The following is a 16,675-nucleotide window of genomic DNA, read 5'->3' on the forward strand; positions in this document are numbered from 1 at the left end:
GTTGCTTAAGGGTGACAAAGGTGTGCAAGACACAGAAACATTTGTAGTGACTGAACACTACTCACCTTTCTTTCACAACATAATAATGTTCTCTGTGGTATCACCTTGCAAATGCTAACATTTGTGACGGCATGCATCCATCCACAGGTGAGCTGTAATAGAAACTGATGACAAATCCTTCAGTAAGTGCCTACCTGGCACCTGTGGATAGCACAAATGTGGGCTACAATGGAAGATACATTCAATTCTATGGAAATGGTTGTTCTGTAAAGTTTACTTTACAGGAAAAAAAAAAACAACAATGAGATTGTCCCTTATTTCCATCTCAAACCAGAAGCTGAGGTGTCTTCATAGTTGGCTGTAGCTTTCAGCAACATTCAAATTCAATGGTCAAAACAGTAAAAATATCTCCTGCTCTCCCAGAGGCCTGTTGGATAGCCCTGATGGATCTCTCACAGCCACAGGGATATTGGACTGTCTGTGCCACAGGAAAGCTGCTGGCAGGATGCTTCAGCTGGCCAGAATGAGAGATAAGGCAGCGACACCACTGCTAATCTACCAGCAGGCAAATAAGGTATCTGATAGAGATAAGGCATGGTGTCAAATTTACTTCTTCAAATCTAATTCCTCAAGGAGTTACTGCTTCACTGTGCTGCAGCTCATTGGTGTGGATGTTCCAGTTTGGTTTAAGCTCAATACCCTTTCAGGCACAGTGTATCAGTGCAATGTAAATTATTAATTTCCTTTATTTAGGCCATTATTGATTCATGAGTATTAATTCAGAAAAGTGCTGTGCCGTTCACAAACAGTTCATAGCTGTCACATTGCACCATGAGAGCAGCAATACCATAACAAATTCCTTTGAGCAAACGAGGTCAGTACTTGGATGCAGCCCTACCTGACAAAATTCACCATGGGAGCAAAGGATACTTTGCATCCTCTGGGCTTAACTGTGTTTCACACAAACCAGCTTTGATTAAGGGCTGCAGCTGCTTCCAGACGTAAATATGATTGGGCTCTAGCAAAATATCAGGCTGTAGCACGTGTTAGTTCAAAGGGAGAGTGCGGGGAGCACGGCAATATCGCTTCTGAGCCGACACACAGGAAGCTCTGCCCTGCACTTGGCTGGGTGTCCTCCCAGGGCACAGAGAGGTGATGGCTCATCCCTGCCTCGCACTCCCGGCAGCTGCGGACAGGCTCTGACAGGCCCCAGGCAGTGCTTGTACAGCCAGATCCACACTCTGGGAGGGTTTGTCAGTTGAGCCTCAGTCAAATCACAATTCAGCTTTTGTTCTCCCATAAGGCTATATCCAGATCATACTATAGTTTTCTGTTCCTCTGTACCTATGCTCCAGAAGGGGAAGGGCCAACAGTGACATTCTTCATTGCCTTAGCTTTATAACAGCTATGGGAATTTCTTTAATACTCATAAATAAGGTAAAAAAAATAAGGTATGATTTTATTTTTAAATGAAGACCTAGAAAGGCTCACAGCCTCCAGGTGGCAACTCTCAGAAACCTCCACCATGTAGTACAAACAGTTCCCTCTCGTCTCTGCTTTCTCCTGCCATAATGCAAATCCCTTAGAAGATGGAAAGGTGTAATCACAGCAGCTGGTGGGGATGTCAGGAAGGAAAGTGTTAAATGCTGAGGGTAAACATCTCCTGATTCGTTACCTAGTCAGCAGGGCAGAGAAGATCTCACAGATAAACCCAGCCTCGAAGCTTCTCCCCAGCTCAACTGGTTATTGCTCAGTGGCAGCTCTTACTCATCTGAATCTAGGTGGAGCTCCTTCCCTCCCTCTATCCCTCCCTCCCTCCCTCTCTGCTGTGTCTGTCCTGGCTGAAAAGCCTTGCCCCAACATCTGCCCAGGCGTTCTCAGGTGCCGGCAGCGCCTTTCCAGGAGCTGAGCAGAGGCGGCCGTCGCTCCCAGCCTGAGGCAGAGAGGCCTTGTCCCGCCAGCGCCTGCCCCCAGCCATGGTGAAGTACGGCCTGGACTACACGCGCTGCAGATGGATCCTGCCCCTGCTCCTGGGCATCGGGGTCATCTTCGGCATCATCGCTCTGGCGGGCTGGGGCTGGCTGGAGTCGCAGACCCTGCCCTACGTGCTGCAAGCGTCGCTCTGGCAGATCTGCAGGAGGGGTGACCAGGGTGGGGAATGGAGCTGCGAGTCCCTCATGGGCTACGGTAAGCGCCGACAGGGGTGGCGGGGAGCAGGCTCTGAAGCAGAGGGTCACATCCCCCGGGTCACATCCCCCAGATCGTATCCCCCACGTCACCTTCCCACAGGTCTCCTAAATGTATCACCCAATACCTGGCATTTATATATGAAGCCACAGGCAATAGAGACTGTCGCTGAGTACACCGAGGCTTTTGACTAACCAGGTGAAGAAATAAAATGTCCTCACACCCCTGTGCAGAAAAGAGCCTAGCGCATTACATAATGCATGAAAACCCACGCATGGTATGGTACGGGTGCAAAAAATAATACAGGATTTTTTCCTCTCTCAGAAGAACCTGGTAACTCTTCTCACTAATCACTGCTTCTCAAAACTTAACGGCTACCGGTGATCAAACATCCAAACAACAAGCTGTATGGGGAAGCCCGGCATTAGTGTGACAAGCAGGTCTGAGTGCCAGAAACAGGGAGGTAAAAATGTAAGATGGCAGCAAGATATTCCCAGGGAGTGTCAGGCTGCAGAATGCTGCCCTGAAACTGCTCCGGTAGGTGGGTCGTGTGAAAGAGTCGCCTTGTGATTATGAAAGAAAGCTTTAAAAGATGAAAGGATTTTGTGTTCATACTAAGTTTTGGTGAAGCATGCTATTAAACATGTTGACCTGGGTGCAATCTTCAGCTTGAAAAGATGTAAACCACAACTGTGGGAGAATAGCCCAAGAGAAGGGTCACTCTGGATGTGCTCTGTTTCTTTTTTATATTTCTTTTTTTCTTTCTGTATATTTGCTATTGGCCATGGTTTGAAACAAGTAATAATGAATGAAGGGTTGTTAGCTTGAACTGGAATGGAAGTTCAAGAGGTCTTAAAATATATGCTCATTCAAATTACAAGGAAGAACCTTTTCTCTAGGGCTCAGAATCTCAGCTCTTCTTGTTAAAAATAAGAGTAAAATCTCTTGCTGAAGCAATCTCAGGGATCTTTTATTACAGCACTCCAAAATTGTTCCTGAAGGTTTATTGTATGTCATGAAATTCTACCTTCCATGCACAAAATTCAGCCGTAATGAGTTAATTGCAGCAGGCCTCTGTGAGTGTAGGGCTCCAGGCATGACCAACTCCTCCGAGCATCACCATCCAGCCCTGCTCTCAGGGCTCCAGCATCAGCTCTGTGGCTGGGTGTAAAACACACCAGCAAATGGGCCTCTGCCACATGGCATGTGACAGAAGGAGAAAGCACATGATGCTTAGTAGAGGGCTCTCAGTCCTGAATTTCCTCCTAAGTTTCCTGAAAAGCGAGCCCTCCTCTGAATCTCCAAGTTAGGCCCTGGAGAATGCTATGAATGCCAGCTTTAACTGGACAGAAAACACTGACATGTTTCACCTTGTTTCTCTTGATAACACAAGAGAAATTTCTCCTTACTTCTGGGACTAAGATAGGTGTTTGGCGTTTCACTTCTTTCCTCATCCTGCCTCACTCTGATAGCTTTAAATTCTGCAGCTGTATGCACAGTTTCCCTGGAAACTGGACAGCATCTACAGACAAATCAGGGAGGTCATCCTCTCTGTGGACTGTCCTGCAGTGTCTGGAGTTACCATGAATCACATCCACAGCAAATCCAGCACTTTTTACACTTGGACTTGGTACACACTGTGGACTTGGTACACACATGCAGAACATTATCCAGTGGGTACATTGGAGAGTCCACTGACTCTTCTAAAAGCATTGGAAACGCAGTTTGTGCCCTCATTAGGCATGCATCTATCACCTGAACTCCTCAAGGTGATTAAATACCCAGGAAGACTAAGCAAATCCTCAAAGTCCTCCTGGACAAAATTTCCTGGATATGTCTGGCACAATGGAGTCACCTAGCCAGTGGGAGAATATGTGAAGGCTGTATGTAAGCAATGTATGCAAAGGGCAGGTAAGAGTGGGTTATGCTGCCAGGCTTCTCCTTTGCCAGATTATGCCATTAAAATGCAGACCTTGCCCTTCAGGGGGTGAGTTATCCCTGACCCAGAAGTAGACCTGACTGCTAAGGCTGCAAACTCATGTCACCTTCCTGATCTCTTCCAGGCCTTTCCCTTAGACCCCTTCTTGACAGAGGTGGGATGTGCTCAGATCCAATCCTGTTCTCTATTTTTCCTTGCTCAGTAATGCAGGGTTGGGATTTTTCTTTTGTAACTCCCACTTTTTCTCATGGAGGCAGAGGTGGCTGATGCTGATATTGGATTCCACTCAAAAGACCAGGCCATGAGAGCATCTCATTTGTGAGCATGCAGGTCTTCTTGTATTGAGCCTGATTGTACCTGCCTTAGTGATGAAATAGAGGCTTTTAGTAATTCTGGGTTTAAATTTACATACTGTGCTCCTGAAAGGTCGTGGAAAACAAGCATTCAGCATCATGTTCTGTGGGATGTTTAACTTTGTGCCAAGCTAAACACAGTGCTGGTTAAACAAAGTGTAATTACACGCCATCCTGAGCACAGAGACAAAGATGTGATGTAAACCTAAAGGACAGAAATGTTTTACAGCATTCCTGAGATGAGATCTCTTTTTCCCCCTCTGTTCCACAGTTTCCATCTTGTTTCTTCTGACCTTTACTCTCAGCTTCCCTGCCTAATCTGCCACTGGCTGGGTAGGTTCTGAGATTTGGCCCTCCTGCAGGGGTGGTTTCACTGATAAACATTGTATGTATGTGTACCCCAGCAGCTGCCAGCAAATATTGTCAACATGACTTGGACCGTGTAGTTATCTTAATCCACTACAGTCATCTTCATCCTATCATAATTAGATGTAATTGCAACATCCTTGCAAGCTGTTAATTATAATGTGCAAATTCAAATCAAATTCTGCACGTGCAATGTTTATAATTTCCCTTGAATCTCGGTTGTTTGGCTCAAGATATGTTTATTCAGTTGAAAGGCAAAAACCCAATGTCACTGAGGTTGATTATATTGGAAGGGAAGAAGGTTGACTATTTCATTGGCTGCATCAGTGCAATTCAGAGGTTTTGATTTAATTTTGTTTTTCCTTTTTCTTGAAAAGGCAGTGGAGTAACTCCACTGGTACACTTACCTTTTGTGAAAGCATCTGCTAACCTGTGCTCTTTTGCAAAGTTTATGAGCTCTGTGGAAAGTGAGAATATGAAGAGTTTATACACTCTGTTATCTTCTCCAAGACTTCAGATCATCTGCTTTAAACATGTGACACTCATGTAGACTTTATCAAAGACTATTGCTTTTCAAGCACATTTAGTTCAAATAAATAAAACTTTCTAGGAGAAAATATCCAGTGCATTAGACACTTACTCAAAATGCAGGAAATTTAGGATGAGAGACTGAGAGATTCATTGCTCTTGTGCTTCATTGTTCTTGCACTTGAAAAAACAAAGGGCTCAAGCTGATGACATGCTTGAACACATACAAAGAGAGATTAGGACTTTTTAGATAGATAATGAGCAATATGGAATGTACCTCTGTGGACATGGATGATCTTACAAAGAAAATGCACAGGTTAAACCCCATCATGATGCTGGCACAGCACTCCTTTGTTTTTCTTGTTCTTTGCCTGTATTACCTGTCTCGAACAAGGTGTGTCTTGCAGACCTGAGACATTTCTTCAGTATGTAATTTATTCCACTGCAGGCTTTGAAGATGTTTAAACATGTGTAGGTAAATACATAATAAAGATAAATAATGTGGGGAGAAATAACTGATTTTATTTGTCTGAATGTGATGCACAAAGGGTGAAAAGCTTGTGACTACACTTGTCCCTCCTTATCTTCCATCCAGCCTTGCCGTTCTTCCATTTGCAGACGCTGCCATCAGAACAACTGAAATTTTAAAGTGTATGTTGATGAGGTCATCTTATTTGTGTAGTGCAAACAGAGATCTTGGGGAAAAAATCAGGAAAAGGCATTTCCATATGGCAAGTGAAATCCACATCTTCAGTTATTTTCACAGCATAATATTCTATTATAGATTTCTCCTGGGATGTGTGGAGGGGTTTGTAGCTGTGGAGATTAGTGGAGGGATGAATGCTTTTGCCATCTGGAAGGGACCCCTTTGTGCAGCTTGTCTTCCAGGCAAATAATGGGCAACTATGTTCTAGATATCCAGTTCTATTTTGGTCTATGAGTATGAATGCAATATTACAAGATAAGAAAGCTAGTATAGTGTGATTATAATGAACAAAATCTACTTCAAATATGACAGCAGATGAGTATGGCTACAGGATAAGTGAAAGAAGGAAATGTTGCAAAAGTAATATCCTTTTGAGAAAAGAAATATTCTGCATCCCCATTGATGAGTAGATTTCTCCCCCCATTTTGCTGATACCAAGCTTTGTTTCCATGGAATCTTTTGCTACAGTGAAGCACCATTTATTATCCTGGAGAAAGAACAAAATGGAAATCACTTACTAAAAATGTCCAAGTAGTGATACAACAGCAGGATTACATGGTGTAGCTGGGATCAGTTTCCAAAGTCTGTCTCTTGGTACTACACCTGCCACTGGCCTTGCCCTGCTGGCCACACAGCTCTCCCTCTGGGAAATGACCTTCTCCATCAGAGCAGTGGCTCATTACACCCAGGGCACAGGACAGACCAGGCACCAAGTTTTGCCACTGCCACACTACCTGCTTAAAACTTTCTCCTTCCCCCACATTCCCATCACATCCGACAGCCAGCACCTAATCCCACCCAGCATGGGGAAATTCTTACTTGCCCCAAGATAAAGCAAGCACCCTGAGCAGAGTGACATGGGGATATTTTCGGAGGGACAGGATGGGATACAGCAGATGGAGGACAAACAAGATGTCTCAGTGTCTCTCTGGTATCTGAGGGTGTCTGTACATCAAAACAGAAATGAAGTAAACAAGTAGCTGTGCTTTTGAAGGAGGGACCAGCTCAAGTCGCCAGGCCTTTATTGCAGATTTTTCCTGAAGTCAAGGTTCTGCACTTAACAGCTTTCAGAATTTGGTAGCATCCATGTTGTTTTGCAAAAGTGTCTTTGCAGCTGGGAAGGAGGCTGGGGAGGTTTCTGAGCAGATCAAGAAGCCTGTGGGAGAGCCCAGGATGGAGCCCAGCTCTGCTCTGTACGTGGCCAGGATTAAAGGGCAAACCTCGACTCCTTTGGCACAGGGTGAAATAAAAACAAAAGGCTGCTGCTGTTCCTGCTGTATTGTAGCATAAAATAGTTATATTTATATAAAGTGGTTGTCTGTAGTTTTAATTACAGTGTGTAGAGAAGTATATGATTTCCTAAGACATCATTTTCCTTAAAGTATAACGTTCCCTGGTATTAAGCAGTGAGAAATGAGATTACAAGATTAGTTACTGAATAATGTAGAATAGTCAATAATTATTCAAAGCTTAGAATGAGAAAAAAATACAGTTTTAAACATATAGCTAATGAAAAAAATCACAACAGTGTTTGTAAGGAATGATGCAAGAAGGAAAGAAAACATTTGATTTTTCCCCAGTTTATTGAAGACACTCCATCGTTTCTGAACAGGTATAAGAGAAGGGAATCAAGGCCAGAGCATTTAATTACCATGAAAATTTTTATTCCTTATCTGCAATTTCTTGTCTACTTTCCCTTGTAGTTTTAGAGTTTGTACTTTTATAATTTCTGTGGCAGATTCATTTAATCAGATTAATTTCTAAATAAGAGTAATGCTCTTGAGCAATTAACACTCCAGAGAGCAATTGCACGTGTAATCCCACTGTTTGTTATCCAGCCTTCCCTTAATAATTACGGTTAGATTGTGTGGAAAAATAGCAGTCATGTGGAACATTCTCATCTGCCCATCAGGAGATATGAACTGCTGGTGCTGAGGATTTTGAGGAGATCCTCAACACTTTGCCTTTTCAGGCCCTGAAATCCTGAAGAGAGGATTCCAGTCACTTACATAGGAGGCAACTCTGCTGACAGCACGTGGAAACTTGTGGCCAAACTCTCAATCCTCTTCACCTCATCTGTTCCTCTAGTTTACTGAGGCAGTCTAATACAGCATTTCCATAACAACATCTCCATAGTCTGAGCAGTGATAAGGGCTGCAAGATGCATTTCATATTCCAGTGTAGGTTTAAACATATTACTTAAGTGAGAAGGTGTTAAACAGCAAAAGAAACAAAACTCTCGGAACATTCTTTCAGGTTTCTGTATCACTTTTTACTGGCAGCTTGTGCTGTTCTGAGACACTTCAACCACACTGACTCAGTGAGCATTGTAATGCCATGTTTCTTCTTCATCAAGTACCAGTACAAAATAACTCATTGCTCAAAAATTCCCAGGAACTCAAAGTAGCTGGTGGAGTGCTGACACTAGCCTGTGTACCAGAGGTATCTGGCTTCCTTCTGCTAGTACTAAATAACACTTCAGTCCTGCTGAATTACTAATCTGAAACTGAGTACACCTAATGTCGCCTACTGTGCTGACATATGCGTGCTGTGCCCAAATCAGGCCCCAGAAAAATAGGAAGTCTCTGTGCAGTTCATTTAACAACCTCATGAGCAGAAAGCAGAAAGGGACAGAGATTTTCAGGATGCATTGTAAAAGCTGTTTCATTAACAAGAAGAGTAAATAAATTCAATATATTTTTATGAGTACAAAGCATGACTTCTGCCTATATTCTGAGGGTTTTATTTTGCAAATAGTAAAATTTTGCTTCTATCAGAAAATCAGATCCGGGTTCACAGCTGCTGTCTGTTGGTGGGGAATTCCCTAGTGCAAAAGGTGATTTTCATTAAGGTTTCAGAACAAAGTTTGTTCACAGCATGAAAACTGCAGATCAAGAGTGACAACAATTCTTGGTGCACATGGAAATAAGATGTAAATTCAGTCTTCATTAGTCCCAAATGACTTTGGGAATATAAAACTTGAAAAGAACTTTTTTAAAAAAGGTTCCACTCTACTGTTTTGATTAAAAGTCCTGGTTCATAGCCTGTATTATCATGGAAATCGATGCTGTTTAATTCACATTAAATATTTCAACCCACTCAGGGGTAATTAGGGAGCAGGTACATCTTGCTATTCTCATTAATTAAGCTTATGTAAATGAACCGATTAATCAATACCTTACCTATTTTATTTACCTGACCCTCCCAAACACCATGTACACATCCAAGTATAAGTAATCCTGCTTTACTTAAAAATAAATAGGAAAAAAATAGGAGCAAAAAATGTTATAGCAATAAAGTGTATGAGGCTGAGCTTTAATCCTGAGATTTTCCCAGTGTGTGCAACTGCTTCTGAAGAGAATGTGAGATAGGGGTACTCCCTGACTCTCTTGTGAGCAAACCTTTAATTTTGAGGCACTGTCTGTGCATTATATTTAATATCTAACTTACTCCCTTGGTGCTCCCTTTGATGATGGCTCTACCCCTTCTGCCCTTTCTGCTTTCCCAGCACTAAGCAGGCATCAGGGAGCAGCCCTCATTAATGCAGGATTTGCAGAAGGCAGCTTCTAAGTCAAGCCTGTACACGCCTGAGCTTATGATGAGATGAATTTGAACCACTCCCTCAAGACGTAACTGCTCCTCCCCTCAAATTCAACTCAGAATTGCTTCTAAGTTTAATTGCTTGCCTCAGTAAGAAAGGAGGGTTGCAGATTACATAAAGGTTTTGCCTGTGTTTGTTTGTGGGTGAAGTCAGGGGTGAGGAATTAATAGGTTTTTCCTTTAAAGGAGGTAAAGCCCAGCAAGCCACACTGAGCTATCATTTTATCATACAGCTATGGACAAAACACTACCTTCTGCTAATGTATACTATGTTTTATTGATAGAAGAACCACTCATAAAGGTTCTTTTCCTTAATGTTGTCATCTAAATCGTTATTATGGGGTAATTGTCCTAGTGTCCTAATCCTTTCTCATTTATATGGGACCTGTTACTAGTCCTTGAGAAACTTTGGCCATGACATTATCCTAATGTGAACCTAAATAGGTCATTCTTTTTCCATGGTTGTCTTTTAAATAGTGGCAAGATAAAAGCTGGTTCTGGCTTACACAAAAATGACTTTCATGAGATAATACTCTGTTATTAAAAGAGAAATCCATATTAACAGCTGATGAATTCTAATAATGTAATTCTAGGGGGAAAAGAACAGAGTTACCAAAGAAGATGTCATACAGAAAGACTAAAAATACTGTATTCCATTGCAAAAGATATAAATTTCAACCAAAAAAAATCCTCCAGTATTGACTACCCATATGAAAGATATACAGAGAGTGAAGTTCTGTGAATGAAGATCCAGATGCAATGAAGAGAGAAACTCAGAAAATAGTACATATGTAATCATACCTTTGATATTATTTTCCTCCTTTTATTCTGTTCATAAATTATCTATGACTAATATGTGATCTTCTTCTCAGTTATACAAACTTCCTTTGAAATAATTTTCAGTCAATGGCTTTCAGTCTGCACATGCAGTTTATTCAAAAGAAGCTGCTTTTGATGGTTTCTGATTTATCTTGGCTGAATACAAACACATGCACACTGGTATTTCAATGCCAACTCCTGTGATCAGCAAACAATTGCAGAGGTTATAGCATGCATTTGTTTCCAGAAAGAGCACAGAAATTCCCCACAGCTGGCATGTTACAGAGTCAGTATTTCCAGAAGACAGGATTTTGCACTGTGTCCTGTTGCACAGGTAACACAGGAAAGCCAGAGTCCTGATGATAGTGGCGTGCATGTACACCAGCAGCTTTGGCTGGTAGAGGTGTGGGTTGATGGGTTTGATGGACCACCTTAAGAGTCATGCTAAGGGAACATGAGTTCTGCTGCAAACATGCGCACTTTTCACATGGAAACTTTCTTGAGGAGAGGAAGCCAAAGGGAAATGGGTAGAACCTGGCCAAAGCAGTTCCTTTTCAAAGAGAACCATGTGCTCTGCAGTGCTCGCCACACCCTGACAAAGAACGCCAGGTTGAGAAACTCAGGTGAGTTCAGCTTTGTTTCCAAAATAATACTCTTTCCCTTTAATCAGAGAGATGTTAAACAGGTTGGGCTCTGCAAACTCAGCCTAGAAATATCCTCCTTACATACGACACAGAGATGAATTGCTACCACTGCAGATTTTAGTTCTCCTAAGAGTTGCTTTGCAAGACTGCAGCTAGGACTGCAGGGTTTATGTTTCTTTCCCTCAGTGTTATGAAAGATAATAGAGCAAAATGTCTGTTACATTTTCTTTCACCCCTCCCTGGTTCTTGTGAATTAAAGCTACCCTTCCTCAAATTGCTGCACAATTCACTGCAGTGTGAAAATGATCAGTCAGCAAGAACCTTTAGATAATTGCTGGTGTCTGTGACAATAAATACTTGTTTTTCTTTCCAATGCTATTGTGTATTTAGCTTCAAGCCAAGAGGAAAATTAGGAGAAGTATGTTCTTATTGATCATACAAGGAGCGGTACTTCTGAACTCTCTGGGGTTGCTTTCAGAAAATATCACCCAAGGAGAAACTCAGCAGTTTATGTGGTGTGGAGTACCAGATCAAGAAAAACATGAGAATGTTATTGTGAGTGTTTTCCCATGTTTTGAAACACATACATCTGTAACTTGGGCATTTGTATTTGTCATGGAGGAAGTAAAGCTTATATGCTATTTTCAAGACACAACAGTCCTTTTTTTGAGGCATGGAGCTTTTGGAGCATAAATATGACAGGCTAAGGAAATACTAGGTTAGCTGGTTCAAAGTTTTGGCTCAACTTACTGCTGAGCAAGAAAGTTTGTTTCTTTTTGTGTGAAGCACCGACAGTGTTTGCACTTTCATAAACTAAAATGTGTGAGGGACTAAAATCAGGAAGGCAGGAAACTGGAGATATTCTTAGTCCTGGATGTCTAATTAAGTCCATCAGCTTCCCTATGGCTGCAGCCAGATATAGGATAATCAAAATGTGTTTATATGGTGCAATACAAGAGGTAGTCATGCTGCCTCCAAACTGAGTTAGCTTTAATAGCAGAGTAATAAATCTGTGTTATTATTGAATTCTGTCTCAGCTAATTATGTAGCTCATAAGACATCATGAGCTCTGTCCTGGCATGGAGGGCTGTTTCTGGTCTCTAAATTAGCTCAGGGGTCTTCTCACAAAGCAAGGAGTTATAGAAGTCAGGCACTTACTTCCATTTTCCAGTGGTCACATGTTACTGTATTCACTTTGGACAGACAGACTCCCACAAATCACTGCTGAGTGACATACAAAGCTCTGCTATCACAAGCACCGTCCTCGCTCACTTGAGAAAGGTGTGAGGACATGTGTTCTTCTTGCCTGTTTGGGGTAGCAATGTCTTGTTTAAGACCAAATTGCTCAGAAAATTGCCAGTTAGAAGGAGTTTTGAAGAGTGGCTGGTGTGTACCTGCCCACAAACCCTTTCAGGGTGTTCATTGGTGTTCTTTCAGCTGATGGAGGAACTGAAAAAGGGAGAAATGGGACTGGCACCAAAGTGTTACAGGATGCTGCTGGTATTCAAAGACACTTTTGTATAAACATGTTTCTTATCTCACAAGCACATTTTAACTCTTAAACAGCCAAAAATCACCACCATTTTTGGGGCTGAGAAAATAGATCTCAAAAACTGCTAAATATTTTTACAAACTCAATTTGAAATCCTGTAATTTGCTGCTCCCTCTGTTTCAATTTTTGATTTGGTGACAGGTAGACTGGGCCCTTTTCACTTTTAACTGCCCTCACTTTACAGGCCAAGAATACACTGAATTGTTGTTGCACCTGTGAGGATTCCTTGGCCTGGAGTTCACATTTTAAGAAGAAGCTTTGCAGATAGAACAATTTATTTATATTTTTACTCAATATTAAAGACAAAAACCCCCAAAACATTGAAAGATTGGAGAATATTTGGGACTAAATTAGCCACTTGCTTGTCAGTCTATTTTGACCAATTTAATTCTTCTAATTCTGACATTTTTAAGAAATTTTAAGTCTTGGTTGTATTTGTAAAGAAATAAACTACTCTAGTACTCCTGTCTGGCACAAGATAAAATAAGCATCTGAAATACATAAACAATTGCAATTATTGCTGCACAAAGCCTTTGTTACCTTTAACTCCAGAAAGGTAAGATGATTGCACACTGTGGTCTTAGAGTACTGATAGCTGCTGCTTTTTGCAAAGGGCAGATGAACTCAGAATATTTTTCTTCAAAAAAAACCTGTAGAGACTCACTCTTCATGCACTCTACTGTCTTGGAGCTGTGTGCTGTTTTTCTTCCAACTCTGAAGGGTTTTTTCCTCTTTTGTAGAACTGGGAGCCAGAAAATTGGCTGTCAGGTGATTGAGCAATGCCTCCAAATGGTGAAGGCATCCTGCAACAAGCATGTCTCTTCTTGCCACATGGGCAGTGCCCAGCGGGCTGGGCGTGCGCTCAATCTGCTTCCATACAGTCACAGCATTTGGAACACTACTTCAGGAAAAACACCTGGCTGAGCCTGGAGGGAGGGAGCTGCTGGCATGGGCAAGGTGCCACCCCACATGTCTGCAGCCACCAGGCACAGCCCCCTGAGCCCCCAGCCCAGGTGCTGCTCCCACCCCAGGGCTTGGTGCTCTGCTGTCAGCTGCTCCTGGGAAGCAGGGCTGAGCTTTGGCAGCAGGGGAGATGGAACCCCCAGGACTCCTGGTGTCTCAGAACTTGCTGGGCAGGCAGCTGTGCTCTGAGTCTGCTCCTCTGCCTGGACCACAAGCAATTGTGCACCTAAGAAGTTCTAGACGTTCTTATAATTTCACCTTTTTACCGGAAGTATCCAGAACCCTTGTATCCAAGAGCAGTGAGGTCACCGTTGCTGAGAAACATCTCTTATGCCAGCTGCCCCTTTTTTTGCTGTTTTAAAGGGGTAACAGAGAGACTGGGAATAGGAACACCTTCAATGGGGTATATTGAGCAGTGTAGAAATTCCTCTCCTTGACTTTTTCTTCTGATGCGCTGCCTGAGGTGCTGTCCTCCCTCCTGTGTCTCCACACTGCACACCCTACGTCTGAGCCCCCTGTAAACTCCTAGAGAGAAGAGTTTGAGCTAAAAGAGTGGGCTAGAAAATGAGATGTAAGAACACAATTTCTCTCCCTTTCAATCTTCTCAGGCAGCAGCCTGTTTACTGGGAAAACAAGCCCTACAAGCAGACAGAAACTTTGTGGAATAAGAAAGATAATGGAGATGAAATAAAACTGAAGATATAGTGCGATAGCTAGAACGGAGTAGGAATCATAATGCAGGGAGAATGCTGAAAAGCAAACAAAAGGGAAATTGGTTTTGATGGACTGAGGGGTAGAAAAGGATAGCTGGAAAATCCTGATCCATTTTTCTTGCCTAATAGTAGTGGTGGTGTGGGCCCTGGGAAAGACAGATCGAACACCAAGCTGTCACTCACTGGGGACAGGTCGTTTGCTGTCATGCTTACCTGACTCTGGTCAAGGGAAAGACAGGACACTTTGCATTTTATTACTTCCATGTTTAAAGCAAACAAATTGATAGGTTACTTACTCAGTTTCAGAGGGAACTTTTACTGAACAGCATGCACTGCATTTAAGTTGAGTTGTAATTATTGTCAGGGTTGTTTGGGCTGTGATAATTCTTTGGCACTGCTGTTGCATATTTTTGGTTAGAAGCCAACACTTGACAAAGACATAGTGGCTTAGATGAGGGGATGAAATCTGTAGATGCATAGCAGACTTTAACTGCTTACTCAATTTAATACATAATTTAAAATGTGTCAGAGTGGCTTTCTACATCCAGAAAATTTGATCTCTTTGAGCAGTAGTTGCTCCTCAAGTCTTGAAATGTTAAATAAATATTATTTTTCCAGTTGTATTATGCCAATGCAATATGCTTTGCTTTTACATGTTATAAAATAAAAATTTATAATTTAAAAATGAAAGAATTAATATCCGGAATAAGCTTTTTGAATTGAAGTGGTTCTAAATTTGGACCAAAATCAGAGATCCAATTTCCCTACAAAACAGATTCCAAATCCTTAGCTCCATTTAGGACACAGACCTAAACTAAGGCCGAAAGACAGAAATCACTGAATTCTGACATTTATGGGCTATTTCCATACCTTTAAGTTTGCCAGATTGGTTGTGCTTTTATAAACACTTTGTTTTGAAGGAAGATTTTATTAGTTCCAGGGACAGTTAAATTCTCCTTGTCTGTAGTAGAGGAAGCTGGTTTTATGGCATCTGCTGAGGTAATATTTGCTATTGAAGGACAGTGTCCAGTTTTATACCTTTAAAGCCATTTCTCTCTTAATTGTTAAAAATAAACAGTAAGCTTGCATCCAAGCCCCCATTTCATTCTGCATGAGAAGACCAATCTGGAATTTTATGCATTCTGCACTTAGCGCATGATTTCTTGTGGAACTGAAATGCACACCTACAAGAGGAGAGAAAGCCCCCATGCTTTCTTTCTTGGGAGATGATCCACTTTTCACAGGTTTTAAAATTAACCTTTACTTACTAACCAGAGAAAACCAGCCTTTGTTTTTGTTCCTTTCTAATGTATCTTCCTTCTGATTTCAGCCTGGGGAAGAGCTGCTGCTGCCACATACCTGGTTGGCTTTCTACTTCTGGTCATCTGTTTTGCACTGGCCATCATAGCGTTTGCCATCGACACGCTTCGGTTCAACTTCATCCGTGGCATCGGAGGCTTGCTGTTCGTGGCTGGTAAGGCAGCACGTGGAGTCAAGTTTAGCTGTGCAGATATATCCATTCCAGAACTGATATTTTCCTCAGATTAGATACCCAAGTCTCTGCCTGTGTGCAGTCGAGCTCTCTGAAAAATCAAAGTCTCTCATGGCACTGAATCGATTTTCAGATTCTTCAAAACATGGATGGGTTTAGCTACAGGATGGAGGATGGCTGTGGTGCTGGGTGTTAAACATTTTTTTGTTTTCTCCTGTTTCTTCAGCTGTGTTCTCCATCATGGGCCTGGTCATTTACCCAGTAAAGTTCTCATCTGAAATTGAGATGACAGGAGTCAATATGTTCAGCTGGGCCTACGGCTTTGGCTGGACCACCGCCATTATGGAAATATGCTTGGGATTCTTCTTCTGCTGCCTTCCTAACTATGAAGATCAGATCCTGGGTAATGTCAAGCCCACGTATTTTTACTCTTCCCCATAAGCACCAGGAAAAATGTGTTCATATTCCACAGATACCTGACAGACTAGCTACGTTTTTCAGAATATTGTCATCAGATGTTAGTAGAAAAGGCTGGAAACTTTTCTAATGTTTGTAGAAATACGGCACTGGCATCTGCAGTAAAGTTATCTTCTCTGTTTTGGACCTTCAGATCTGATGTGGGTTGGTCAGATAAAGCACAAATGTTAAAACCCCTTGGTTTTCCTCATTCATTCCCATGAGTGGAATTTATGTGGATTCCATTGCATTTTAAATACCTTCACAATTGTAATTAGATTCAGATAAACTTATTAAACTGGCAATAAATAAAAAAACATGTATCATCCTCCTGAAGGAAAGAAACTCAGAAAAACC

General features: G+C 42.0%; 1 protein-coding gene across 1 annotated transcript; it reads left to right on the forward strand.

The window, feature by feature from the left end:
• The first annotated feature begins 1,635 nt into the window (after window positions 1-1,635).
• On the forward strand, window positions 1,636-16,303 carry LOC135444890 (p53 apoptosis effector related to PMP-22-like). The gene is made up of 3 exons (XM_064706961.1): window positions 1,636-2,187; window positions 15,701-15,844; window positions 16,089-16,303. The coding sequence occupies exons 1-3, from the start codon at window positions 1,977-1,979 to the stop codon at window positions 16,301-16,303; spliced, it is 570 nt and encodes a 189-aa protein (XP_064563031.1). The 5' UTR covers window positions 1,636-1,976.
• The last annotated feature ends 372 nt before the right edge of the window (window positions 16,304-16,675 follow it).

The sequence above is a fragment of the Zonotrichia leucophrys genome, chromosome 3 (assembly GCF_028769735.1).
Source record: "Zonotrichia leucophrys gambelii isolate GWCS_2022_RI chromosome 3, RI_Zleu_2.0, whole genome shotgun sequence".
Lineage (NCBI taxonomy): Eukaryota > Metazoa > Chordata > Aves > Passeriformes > Passerellidae > Zonotrichia > Zonotrichia leucophrys.